The sequence below is a fragment of the Salmo trutta genome, chromosome 6 (assembly GCF_901001165.1).
Source record: "Salmo trutta chromosome 6, fSalTru1.1, whole genome shotgun sequence".
Classification (NCBI taxonomy): domain Eukaryota; kingdom Metazoa; phylum Chordata; class Actinopteri; order Salmoniformes; family Salmonidae; genus Salmo; species Salmo trutta.
Window position 1 is genome coordinate 54,000,564 of NC_042962.1, and position 14,435 is coordinate 54,014,998.

At 42.7% G+C, this 14,435-nt stretch overlaps 1 protein-coding gene across 1 annotated transcript; it reads right to left on the reverse strand.

The window, feature by feature from the left end:
* Positions 1–222: 222 nt before the first annotated feature.
* On the reverse strand, positions 223–14,064 carry LOC115196305 (paraspeckle component 1). The gene is made up of 9 exons (XM_029756998.1): positions 13,502–14,064; positions 12,857–13,158; positions 12,644–12,739; positions 12,248–12,444; positions 10,875–10,959; positions 10,676–10,781; positions 4,277–4,334; positions 1,698–1,852; positions 223–1,074 (listed from the first exon to the last, which is right to left on the reverse strand). Exons 1-9 carry the CDS (start codon positions 13,919–13,921, stop codon positions 853–855), a joined length of 1,641 nt encoding a protein of 546 aa, XP_029612858.1. The 5' UTR covers positions 13,922–14,064; the 3' UTR covers positions 223–852.
* Between the last annotated feature and the right edge of the window lie 371 nt (positions 14,065–14,435).

A 14,435-nucleotide genomic window follows, 5' to 3' on the forward strand; every position in this document is an offset into this window, starting at 1 on the left:
CTATGGTCCTTTAAAACCTAGCTTTGTAAAATATTGTGTGCTATAGCTTGCAAATAAACAAATGTGACTCTGGGTGACAACATAAGGGTGTGTATGTTTTACACGGACATCATTTTGGCTCTCTGCTTTGAAAAATTAAGAGATTCATTTGAGTTCACAATACTTGAAACAAGGATGAGGGTGAGGAAATCCCAAAATATCTAAAAAGGCAAGAGAGAGAGGTTACAAAAGTCTTTTTTTTTTTACTTCAATCAACTTAGTATTCACAAAATGGCATTTCACAGTTTTATTGCAGTTAGCCAAACAACTACTACAGGATGCACTGTACCTGAAATACATTCCATGGATGGGAGGAAATCAAAGCAAGCTAACCATTGCAGAGGCAATGCAGGTCTTCACTTATTGTTACTAGGAACTACTGAAAACAACAAAAACAGGAGGATAGGATACTGAATGCAAAAAGCAAGAAACGACATCATACAGAAGTTTATAAGCCATCTACAGACCTGCCTACATCAAGATACATCAAAGTTAATATTGGCCTAAACCTTACCTACAGACCTGACTACATCAAGATACATCGCAGTTGATATTGGCCTTTGGCGGCCAACATTGAAGATTTGTGTTTTTGCATCAACATTGGGCCTGGCTTGTGATATAAAAAAGCCCCCCCCCCCAGTCAACATTCGGGACACATGAAGAAGCTGAGGGAAATAATCAGCCCAAATTAAAAGAAAACATTTGACGAGAAAATAAATCAGTTATTTTACATAATGAGAAAGGAAAAGCAAGAGATCCAAAGATTGAGCCTTGGGGTACACCGTTGAAAAAAATGTAAACATAATAACACAATCAGTATCTGCGACGTTTGTTGTTAGGCCCTTCATAGTTTCCCACAACGGGGATTCCCCTCCCGAAGCTTGCTGGCCCCCCCACTGCAGGCCCAGGCCCTGCCCCCATAAGCCCTGCCCCCACTGCCTGTTGCTGCTGAGGGGACTCGACACCTGGACGGCCACTCATGGGGGACGAACCAATCTGATTAGGAGCCCCCTGGGGGAACCTATCGTTGCGCAGCTACAGTATAAAGGGATAGGTTTGGTGGAGATATTATGAGCAGTCCAGATGCAGAAGAATCAGATGGGAGGGATATTCAATAACAATGTTCGTTTTGGCGAGGCAATGAGAAGGCGTTCCGAACGTCAAAGTAGGCAAGCAGAGGAGTTCCGGGCAGAGTCAGAAGAGGGAGAGAGGAATCAATCCATTAGTTATGGGTGCAGAGCTGATTTAAGCTATGAGAACCCCTTTCCTAACCCACACTAACCTCATGTGAACAGTGAAGTCAGGGGAGTAAATGTTATTATTTTAACCTCAATTTGCTAATCACCACCACGAGATACTACGATATTATGAATAAAGATATCGCAATGGTAAGGGAAAAGATGCCAGAAAAGACCAGCTGGACAAGATATATGTATTATCAACTATTAAAATCAAAGTCACTGGCAAAACACCTTGGAATGTAATGTCCATAAGCAGCATCTAAATAGCCTCTGGCATCTCCTCTCACCACTGGTTAAAACCTGAAAACAATACACTGCAGTTTCTATTCAGTACCAAGGGTTGAGCAGGTTAAGGAGAGGAGGTTATTGAGAAATTGAGAGGTTGAGAGTAAGCGCCCATCTTAGCGCATACATTACCATGGCTCCATTGTCTGGCATCATGTTTGGTGCGCCCATGTTTGGAGTTCCCTCGGGGCCCATGGCGCCGGCCCTTCCGCTCATGCCTATGCCCATCATTTGAGGGGGTCCCTGGTTTACACTGGCCCCAGCAACAGAGGCGGGGTTAAACCCATCTACACGCAAAACAACGTAGCATCGTTTGGTCACACTGGAAGTAAACCCCACCCATCACACCCCGTGTGTACTGTTTGTTGTTGTAGAGTGGTGTAAAAATCTCTCAGGGCTGACAGAGCTAGCTAACGTTGGTTGTTGGTCACACAAGCAATGCCAATTATGTAGGTGTCAAATGTTTTGTTTCCTAGTTTGATAGGGAAAAATAAGTCAATATTGGTACACAATTGAAAACATATCAAATTTTGTTAGTCTGTGGTGAGATATCCATATCGATATGTACACTGAATAAAAATTAACACAACATGTAAAATGTTGGTCCCATGTTACATGAGCTGGGGGCCTAATGAATTTTTCAATTGACTGATTTCCTTCTATGAACTGTAACTCTGTTAAACATTTGAAATTGCTGCATGTTATGTTTATATTTTGTTTAGTATATATATAAAAAAATGACTGTTTTAAAAACGTACATCATTTGTTGATGATTTCATATGGCAGGTTAACAGTCTACAGCACCTGTAATCATTAGGCTATGCCTTAAAATTGGTCAAGTTGTATTAATATATAAGCGGAACAACCAAAATCCAACGTTAGCAGATAGATGCCTACAACAGACTAGTTACATGTCATTGGGATCAGGAGCAGTGTATCATACCATTCAATCAACAGAGTAACACTTCCATTACAGTAAAATAGCAATGTGGGACAAGCTGTGAGAGGCCCTCAGATAGTCTGGATGAATTTCCGATTTCAGGCGAAAGAACGCCATCACCCAGTTCTGCTTCTAGGTTAAAAACCGTGACTGCACATCACCATTGCCAGATACTCAACCCCGGACCCAAATCCCAAACCCCATTCACAGCCATACGATACAGGTCTTTGACAACACTGTAAAAGCATCAGCAGGATGACAAGTCATTTATCTAAAAAAGATAGAAAATGTTGCATCAACTACTAATGGAAACACGAGTAGAGTTCATTATGCTTTCTAGGTCCTAAATGAGACAGAGCTGTATTAGTTATGAATTGACCCCACCCACACACACTGCTAGAAATGAACAGATGATCAACTTTTCCTAGATGGTATATGTACACAGAAATGATACTGCAAAAAGCACCCCCCCCCCAAAAGAATAATCCACCATCTCATTGAACAACACACACCATTATGTTTGTAAGTAGTAAACATACACACACATAAAATGTAAATACAAACAAAGGGATAGTTTTATTCTAAGCTTGTAGATAAGAACGTTTACCAAGTGTTGAGATTGGCGGCTACTGCTGATACAAAATGTTTGCTAAAAACCCTCATTCTAGAAATGTAGGTTCGGTTTGGGCCTCATCTATTGTTCGAATCAGGTAACCTTCCACATGTGTGGCACGATAAATAAGTAGGTCTGTAGAAAGAGCAAAAGTGAAGTTACATAAAACATTAAGGACTAAAGAAAACAATGGTTTCCTTCAACCAGTTGACTAAATAACAAATGACCTGATAACCAAAAGCTCACAGCAGTGAAGTCATGGAAAATTCACACTAAAAAAAGTAGACATGACTTTCTACGAATTCATGTACTCAGTTTCTCCACACTCAAATCAGGGGTAAAAACAAAAGAAATCCCATGACTGAAATTAAAGTCAATCTCAGATCGACTGCAAAAAAGATCGACTGAAAAAAAGGCATGACCATCATTACTTGTCAGGAAAGAGGACAATTTTGTACATGTATTAAAACTGAGTTACACCATTTAGTCATCATTTTTTTGTTTGTTCTCAAAACAATTCCATAACAGAAATCCTTTGCAGTGATGGATAACTTTAACCCCATCCACAATTATTTCAGTCTCACAATCCCCCAAAACACACTTACACCCTAGTCACTCTCACTCACATATCTAATCAGTGACACAAAAACATAATTAGCATGTTCTCGGACTACGCCACATGAGCATTTCCCCCCCAGTAGTATTAGTACTTCAGTACACAGTATGTAGGTGATGTGCAGCCCCGGGTTACATTCATGAAGTGGTGAAGGAGCCACCATGAGCCTCACACAGCCCATCCCGTTCAGAGCCTCACAATATATCCCTAGCCCTGCTCCTAGCCCTTTAATGTCTGCCGACCTGAAGGAACTAGCCAGGTGCACACAATATGGCGGTGGCTCCACCTAGCCTTCCAATGGGCTTAGGGGGAACTTCTGCCTTATGGCTAGGGCGGCAAAACTCCAGTAACTTTCCCCAAATTCCCAGGCTTTCCAGGAATCCCAGTCCCTGGGAATTGAGAAAGTTCCCAGAATTTCACAAACCTAGCCATATTGCCAACACCTTCCCAGTTCCTTTAGATCTGTAGACACCGAAAGGGGGAGGGGGTAGTTTATGGTTGTTCATGGACCAGTCAGTGCTGAGTCATCGTTATGACCCTACCTCCCATATTAATGGCTCCACGAGGGCCCAGTTCACCCATTCTCATTTCCTGTTCTCTCTGGAAGAAGTGAAGAAGAGTGGTGCACCCGTAAACCTTGTGGACAATAACTACTAGGACCATTAGGACATGTGTAGGATGATTCCTCACACATCACAACAGTCACACAGATATATAAGCAACAGCCAGGGAATAAGGCTAATAATGTTCTCCCAACGGTGATAGAATAAGTCCTGAAGGAGGAGTTACAAAAGCTGTGTGTGGAATGATACTGTATTGGATATGTAAGAATTTAGTGAGAGAGGAGTACATACGGAATGAACATCTGAGTTCCTAGGTTTGCTTAACAAGCTACTTATGTGTCTAGTATGGATTCTCAAGGTCCATCTAAAAAGGTCAATATTGGTCTGTATGTGATGAGTATATAACTTAATATGGGACAAGCCAAAATATAACATGGATTTAGTCCAAAGTTGATCAAACACTGAAGTGACCTTGTTGTGGTAATTTCAGCCTAATAGAGGAATAAGGGTTACTGATAAATATGCAAGAGAAAAGATTGAAAGTAGATAAATCCCCTCCACACATTGATGTTCAGACGACCTAAACATTAGTACACAAAAATATATATGTACGCTACACAAACCCACAAATGAAGCTGTACAAAGCACACACATTAACAACACTGACCTCCCCTCTCACATAAAATATCTTATCATAAAGGACATGCAATAAACATGCCCCCACACGCTCTCTCTCACACACACACACGTAAGTACACATTATCACTCAACTCAACTCCACCCACACACTCACACAACTAATATGCAAGTACACTCATCCTCCCAACTCGCTCACTCACACCATTATACAAATATGATACACACAGTATAGTCCTGTGTGCTACGTTATATTGTGAAAGTCAGAAGAGTTACAGATAGAAAAGCATTGTTTAGAACAGACATGCTCTGTAACGTGTAATAGAGAACAGTGTCAGTTCTACACATTGCATTTCTACCAGCAACATTCTAAACATTGCAGAACCACAGAATACACCTCCTAGTCCAAAATGTCTTAAGATATATGTTGTAAAATCTGAGTTTCCTGTGAATTTTAAACTGGCCAGCTAATACAAAGTAAACATGGGTAAATAGTACATATATGATATATTCCATATTAAAATACTATATTTCAAATCATGTTACATTTAAATAGTTAATGAGGGATGGACACTGAAAATCCTTCACCAGTTGCATTCACTCATCTTTTGTGGGACAAATTGTGTTCTAGTTATATAGTTACAGCTCCACCTGAATATACTTACCTGGAATATAATGCAAATGTTCCACATTGACGATCGAACACTTCCATCACACATGCTTGCACACAACACTCCCTCAAGACAAGCACATGAAGTAGTTTAAGTACACGCGCACACACACACACACACACACACACACACACACACACACACACACACACACACACAGAAACAAATTCTCATCACAGACAAACACACACGGCAACAAATTCTCACACACACTCTCGTCTCTGTTGAGTACAGAGGTAAGTGCAGTATGGGACATTAAAATGTCATGTTAATTAACATGATACGTGACAGTATTACAAAGGTTTGTAATCTATAATGTTGAGTTAATTAAATGCAAGAAACTTTAAAAGAAAAAGAACGAGAACTGTTAAACGAGAAACAAAACAAAATGTACAGTATTTGTTGGAATTAAATCTTGAGTATTGATCAGAATATCCGATATAGGTCTTTTGCCTGGAACAATTTCCACACAAATGTTTATGGATAAATACTCTCTAAAGTACAGTATGCAGTACTACTAAACATTATTTTTTTATCTTAAAAAGTAACTTGAAGGTAATTATCAATTAACAAAAAATTGTGGGACTTGCTTTAGGTCTTTGAATGTATTTTTATGGTAGTTGAAGAAATGTAAAACATTTTACTTAAGTGAAGTGAAGATTTATAGCCAAAGTTAAATGTTAAAATATCTAGTCTGATACGCCCATACTACCAAAGCCCATACTATGATAGACAACTATAAAAACCTTATTACTTTGGCGTGTGGGGGAGTTCGATCACATACTTCATCACAAATACAGTAAATACACTCAGACTACAAAACTTTTACTCATAAGGAATTAGAAACGTTTTAGGCTATAATTAGGGGAGAGGAATATGTTACACCTAGTGGTAGAAGTTTGTTAGTGTTGAAAATGTAAGTCTGGTGTCGTAGAGGGCGTGGATGATTTATAAATAGCGAATAGTAGCGTTCAGTGGGAGACTAGGTGTAAGTAGCCCAGAAGTACTAGTAGCAGTAGTCTACGTTGCAGTAGTGACTGTTTTAGATAGGTAGACCATGGGTTAGCTGGAGTAAGTGTTATAATTTGATATTGCTGTTCTGATTTCAGATTTGAAAAGCAGACTAAAGATTTCATACACTAAGTTATGAAAGTCGTCAAAAGTTTGTAAAAGTGAAGAGATAGTAGTTGATGCGGTTCCTAAAACAGCTGTATAGTTTGTTAGAAGATAATTCCGTTCCCGATTTCAGATTTGAATAGCGGAGAAGACCAATATTTCATGTCCTCTAAGTTGTGTCTAAATTGTTGGGAAAGTGGTCAAAGTAGCTGATGTGTAAAAAGTCACATTGTTATACAAAGTTTTTTTAAGAAGGACAAAAAGTTTAATAATTTAAAAAGTATATATGCAGGGTCTCCCGAGTGGCGCAGCGGTCTAAGGCACTACATCGTAGTGCTAGAGGTGTCACTACAGACCCGGGTTCAATCCTGGGCTGTATCACATAACCGTCCGTGATCGGGAATCCCATAGGGCGGCGCACAATTGGCCCAGCATCGTCCGGGTTAGGGGGAGTGTTTGACAGGCGGAGCTTCATTTGGCTCATCGCGCTCTAGCGACTCCTTGTGGTGGGCCGGGCGCCTGCAGGCTGACCTTGGTCGTCAAGTGAACGGTGTTTCCTCCAACACATTGGTGCGCCTGGCTTCCGGGTTAAGCTGGCGGATGTTAAGAAGCGCGGTTTGGCAGGTAATGTTTCATAGGACGCATGACTCAACCTTCGCCTCCAGAGACCGTTGGGGAGTTGCAGCAATGAGTCAAGATCGAAATTGGGGAGAAAAGGGGGTAAACATTTTTTTTTACATTTTTTTTTAAATCGGCATATATTCTATGAAATAAACTGTATGCAAGCAACTTAACCCAGACCAGTCTACACATTTTAAAGTTTGAATGGTATTTCTATCTGAAACGGTGTTAGAGGAGTAGCGTGCTAAAATAATAATAACTATAAGTCTGTTTTTTTTACAATATTTAAAGTGAGGACTTTTGCTAGTGCCACTAATAATAGTAGGCCTACATATACTGTACTGTAATCCTGTGTATGTTTTACACGAGCACAACTTTGGCACTCTGGATGACGGGACACATTAAATACAAAGTGGTGCCCAATTGATAGATCTTTAAAAGTTCTATTATTGCCAGACACTTCTGACTTCTAAGTTGTAGTTCAGCCTTGTCTTATGGACTTCTATTCAACCAGCCCTTTTGGTTTTTATTCCTCGGTCGATAGCGCAGTAAGTTGGGGGTTTGAGCATCATTTTATTTTTTAAACTTGCACTCGTCTTTTCCTACTAGCACTGACATTGCTGATCACTACTTTAATTGAGGAAAAATGTACTGACTATGACTGATATGTGGTTGTCTCACCTAGCTTTCTTACGATGAATGCACTAACTAAGTCGCTCTGGATGAGAGCGTCTGCTAAATTACTAAAATGTAAATGTAAAAGGAGGGAGGCAAAAAGTGTGTTAGGTATACGTGTTGTTCGTAAATGTGTGAGGCTTGCGAGCATGTTCTAAAGACTGCCGCCAGTCTAACATCCCCCCAAGACTAATGGTAAAGGGTAACGACAATATCTATGTTAATCCTTGTGCAGGTTGTTTTGGGTTAAGCTGTAGGAGTTGTAACTGTTGCATAGGAGCAAGAGTTCATGCTAAGAGTAGTGTAAGGTTGGCTGTAACAGCAGAGGGTGCTTTGTACGATATTTCCAGCCGGTCCTCTTTCTCTACGGCCTCTCAACACACAATAGAAACAGAGAAGAAAAGTTATTATGCAGCAACATCATAAGACACATCACATCCACAGGCATGCAGTAATACAAGTGCACTAAGGGCTAGGTAGATAAACACATGTTTCCTGAGAATGTCAGTATGTTTCCCAATCCATGATCACAGAGTTGCAATGATGAAAAAGTTGACTGGAGACTATTGAAGTACTGAAAATTGGGACCAAGACTTAGGCCGGAAATGAATGACATTAAAATCCACCTAAAAAAAAGCTGATGACAGATTCCTCAACTCTTTGCCTGTGTGTTTTTGTCAAGTGATTAGATGAAGTGAAGATACCAAAGGACACATCCTTTGCACATTGGCCATTTCTAGACATGCCAATATAATTTTAACAGATTCTGTGACTTTCAAGTTTCCCTATCGCCTTCATGGAAAAACTTAGAAGTATTCTGAGGACTCTCTCTGGAAGTGAAGTTACTCTCATCTGGAACACACTCAAGCATCACAAATGAGCATTGTGGTGAAAAGGTCTGTCAATCGTTAGCCTCTCCCCTCTTAACGTTCCCACAAGCCAGCCAAGCTGTCGGTTACAGGATCTAGATTACTTCAGACAACTCAGCAGAGATAGAGCAGTATTTTGTTCTAGCAGGTGTCCCTCTCCCATACTACTTTAGTGAAATAGGTGTTGAAAACCCAGGTAAATACAGCAGACATTTGAATTGATGATAAACGTATAACGTGGGACAGCTACATGGTGTTTTATGTTGCTAGCTGTGAGGCTAGTATTGTGGATACACTGCTTAGAAGGGCTGCTACTGCTGGACATCAGTTTGGTGAGAAAAATACACCCTGAAAACCACAGTAAAACAACGATGAACCAATATGAAAACCCCTCGGCCTTTCTCTTTTGGTTTTAGCAGATCTGAAGAGACCAGATGGGTTTAAACAAGATGGTGGCCGTCAGCTGCTACCCTAAGCCCATTGGAGGGTTAGGTTGAGCGATCGCTGCACTGCTTACACCTATCAGTCCTGTCAGAAGGAGAATGAATAGCGGCTTGAGGTCAATTTCAGATCAGGTTTGTGTCTTTCAAGCTAGTCTTTGGAAGATACCAAAACCAAACCTAGAGCCCTGTTGGTATTGTGACATGCTACTTGGATAAATAGGTAGTAGGCTACCCTAAACTAAACCAACCCAAAATACATTTTTATTAGGCTTTCACACACAGGACTACGGTACACTATGTTAATCTGTAGTTACCTAGAAAAGACATGCTCCTATAGTGATATGGGACACTATTTGAAAAGAAAAAGGCAGCATTCTGGGATGCTTTAGGAATGGGTATTCAAAATTATTTTACTATTCAAATAATATCATCACTTATATTATCCGGATAGTGGAAAAATGCACATGCACATGGCAGAGGTAAACAGTGGAGATGCTGCGTTTCCGGTAGTTTGGCTAACAGCAACAGCGAAAGAGAAGTCTGATTTTCGCCTCGATAGAACTGATTCTGCTACAAAAAAAGGTTTTCTGGTGAGTGTTTTGCATTTATCTGTGTCAGGCATTGTGGAAACTCTGTCAAGGGAGTGCCTGTAATTGCTATTTGAAGTGGGGAAAATGGCACACCGAGTTGGGGCAGCCTGGAGGGCTAAATACCCAGCAGTAGCACAACACACCGCTATAGAAACTACATTCAAAGGTTTGATGTTTAATTCAATTAAGAATTTCAAATGTCCTGGTATTTCTTTGTAGATAAAAATGTCACAAGGGTGACGTAATATAGACAAAGCCTTTTCATCGTTAAAATAGGTCTAAATAAATACATCAAAAAGAATTACACTCAAGTAATTGAATACTAACATTTGGTTGGATATCCGGGTATTTAATTAACCGTGCCCATCCCTAGTATGCTTGATCATCAGTGTGACGTAGAGCAGTAGGACTGTTAGGCATCTTTTCTCAGCACCCAACAACATGATCGATGGACCCTAAAAATCCCTAGCATATCCGAGAATGTTCTCAAAATCCCCATATAAAACGCAGACCATCAGCAGAATCATGTGAATGAAAGTGTGTGAACACTGCTTCTCTGAATCGAAGAAAATGTTAAAAAGTGTGATAGTTTGTGTATTCAAAAACCTAGAAATGAGTGATACTGACTGTACTGATGTGAAGGTCTATGTTGGCTGTGTGTGTGTTCTCCAAGTGTATTCACACTCTTCATGAAGTTAGGCTTGAACCGGTCTGACCTTTGTGTGTGCATGTTTGCGTGTCTGTCCGGTGAACTCACGCTGTCCGCATAGTTTGGCTTGAAGCTGTCCGGTTGGCGTCTCATCTCTTCCTGCTCTCGATGGCGCTGCATCATCTCCTCCTCCTGCCTACGCCTCTCCTCATGTCTACAAACAGGAGAGAACGTTTAACACACACACACACACCTCTGACTCTCCTCGTGACGAGTAGAAAATAGAGTGGGAGGTACACACACGTACCTCATCTCTATATTCTTGCGTTTCTGCAGCTCCTGGTTGCGAAGCTCCTCCAGACGTCTCAGCTCCTCTTGACGCCTCATCAGGTCTGAGAAAGAGAAGATGGGAGAGAAATATGGGTTGGCTTGGTATTACATCAGGTCTGAGAGAAAGGGGTTGGCTTGGTATTACATCAGGTCTGAGAGAAAGGGGTTGGCTTGGTATTACATCAGGTCTGAGAGAAAGGGGTTGGCAAGGTATTACATCAGGTCTGAGAGAAAGGGGTTGGCTTGGTATTACATCAGGTCTGAGAGAAAGGGGTTGGCTTGGTATTACATCAGGTCTAAGATGGGTTGGCTTGGTATTACATCAGGTCTGAGAGAAAGGGGTCGGCTTGGTATTACATCAGGTCAGAGAAAGGGGTAGGCTTGGTATTACATCAGGTCTGAGAGAAAGGGGTTGGCAAGGTATTACATCAGGTCTAAGATGGGTTGGCTTGGTATTACATCAGGTCTGAGAGAAAGGGGTCGGCTTGGTATTACATCAGGTCTGAGAGAAAGGGGTTGGCTTGGTATTACATCAGGTCTGAGAGAAAGGGGTTGGCTTGGTATTACATCAGGTCTGAGAGAAAGGGGTTGGCTTGGTATTACATCAGGTCTGAGAGAAAGGGGTTGGCTTGGTATTACATCAGGTCTGAGAGAAAGGGGTTGGCTTGGTATTACATCAGGTCTGAGAGAAAGGGGTTGGCTTGGTATTACATCAGGTCTGAGAGAAAGGGGTTGGCTTGGTATTACATCAGGTCTGAGAGAAAGGGGTTGGCTTAGTATTACATCAGGTCTGAGAGAAAGGGGTTGGCTTGGTATTACATCAGGTCTGAGAGAAAGGGGTTGGCTTGGTATTACATCAGGTCTGAGAGAAAGGGGTTGGCTTGGTATTACATCAGGTCTGAGAGAAAGGGGTTGGCTTGGTATTACATCAGGTCTGAGAGAAAGGGGTTGGCTTGGTATTACATCAGGTCTGAGAGAAAGGGGTTGGCTTGGTATTACATCAGGTCTGAGAGAAAGGGGTTGGCTTGGTATTACATCAGGTCTGAGAGAAAGGGGTTGGCTTGGTATTACATCAGGTCTGAGAGAAAGGGGTCGGCTTGGTATTACATCAGGTCTGAGAGAAAGGGGTTGGCTTGGTATTACATCAGGTCTGAGAGAAAGGGGTTGGCTTGGTATTAATGTTTTTTTGTATTCACACGTGACAGTTTCTGACAACACTTGAAGTAGGCCTATGGCTATGTCTGCTAATGTTGAATATGCGCACGACACAAAGGGTAACATGTTAACTTTGTCCTTGAAAAGTGAGCGTCTTCCTCAGTGTGTGTGAGAGGTTCCTCTCAGTGTGTGTACCTTGTCTCATCATCATGAGCTGATGCTCGTGCTTGGCGGCCTCCATCTCTTGCTCCAGCTTCTCCTTGGCCTCTCGGATGTTGCGCTCAACCTGGTCTCTCTGCTGCTTTTCCATCTCGTCCAGGGCCTTCCAGCGGGACGAGTACTCAAACTCAAATGTCCCCGGCTGGGCAAACCGCGGGGGGTGCTCCCTCTCCCTGGAGAGACAGGGAGGAGAGGGGTTAGTGGCTGGACTAAGACCTGCAGGGAGACTATGAGGAAAGTGGAACGGTGCGCACACACACCGACGGGCAAGTGAATAAATCAACAAATTCATACTGGTTATGATAAAGAACTCCTGTTGTCAAGACTGGTACAGAGTAAAACTCCCAATAGGAGATCATGTGTATAACGTACTTGTGGTAGTGTACAGATTTCACCAGCAACTTCTCTGGGAGTCCATCCTCTTCATCCAGCTGCTCGGTGGGTTCCACTATGGCAGGCCGAGGAGACCTGGAGACAACACGGTGAGATGGGAGTTATCACTCACACTACTTGGAATTGATTTGGCGCGTTTGGGTTATTTCGTAAATCAGGTAACTAAGTAAATGCAGTCGTTGGTTGTCTTACGTGGTGAGCAGCAGCGCCCCGTCAGCACAGCGATCCAGGGCTTTACGAGCAGAAGGTTTGTTGGCAAACTCCACGAAGCCCTTCCCTGTGGGCCTTCCACGGTCGTCCACCACAACGATGGCCCTTTCCACGGGGCCGAACTCAGAGAAGGCCTCCTCAAGGAGCTCGTTGGAGACCACAGGAGAAAGGTTCCGCACCGTGAGGGCGGAGCCGTGCGTGGCGAAGCGGATCCGGATAGGTCGGTTCCCCAGCACTGTGCCGTCCAGCTCTGCCTTGGCAATCTCCGCCAGCGTCCTGGTTTCCTAGAATACCAGGTCAAAGGTTAGGCTCTGCTGATAGCAAACGTTCAAACGTTTTTTTATGCACTCTTGATTGATTAATGAGAATTGCCACCTAGATAGTGTTACCATTATCTAGTCAAGCATGTTTCAAAGAGACCCAACGTATCAAGAAATGAATGGTTTCAGGTGGGGGAGTAGGCTTAACAACTAGTCAGGCAGACCCATCCGCCTGAGTAATAAATAGTAGCCAACTAGGGGAAACGGATGGCTATCGATACTAACGCGGCCTAAACTCCAACATTCAAAAGGAGTTTCCTTCAACACGGAGTTAGATATTACTGATTACTCTAAAACACAGTCTTACCAGCCGAATGAAGCCGAATCCTCGGTCTCGGTTGATAAACACCTCGTTAGCCTCGCCATACTTGGAAAACAGCTTTTTGAACTCATCCTCCGTGAGGTCTGTCGGGAGGTTACCGATGAACAACCTACATCGCTGCGTGAAGGTTTTCTCCCCGGGTCTCCTGAAACTCTTTATATCCAGCGTCATCTCCTGCGACTCTCCGGCGTCACCCTCCCCCTCTGCCGCAGGGCTGGCAGCCGTCGGGGGCTTTGGTGGTGGGGTTTTCCCATCCGCAACATTCGGCCTTCGCTCCATGCCTGGAGAGTCCATGTTGCGCTTTGTGTGCTGCTGCTGGTGCTGCTGCTGGTGGTACTGCTGCTGAGGTTTCGGCGACGGTGCGTTGTTTTGAATGTTGACCTGTTTTAGATTTCGGTGAGCCATACTTAGAGCGAAGTAAATCCCTCACAATATGTATCCAGTAATTATAGTTTTGAATGCGCAGAAATATTTCAGAAACGAAGAAATCGTGCCTCCTTACAGTCATCAGCCAGCGAAGTGCGGCTGTAACTCAAAATGGCGATGACTGCGCGCGCACGGTTGACGTGAGGTATTCAACGTGGCTGTGGTTTCCCCTTGGCCGCTAGGTGGTGTACGAAGACTTTCACAAGATCAGGGATGTCAGGAAGTTTTTGCATGGCACAGTGGCATGCTGATGCTGATGTTTGGTGTCCGCTTTGTTTAACATGTTCAGACATGTTCAAGGTCAATGTCATAGGAAGATTCAGTGTGCTGCCGCTGACACTTTACTATCTAAATGATTGATATTCGTAACAGCAGCATGTTGCTTCCCTTCCCAAGGCGGGAACCCTATGCCAGTAGGATAATTACTCCAGTTGGCAGTGGTACTGGTAGGCTCACTATGCTTATTGCTTATATAATCATTAATGCCATTTAG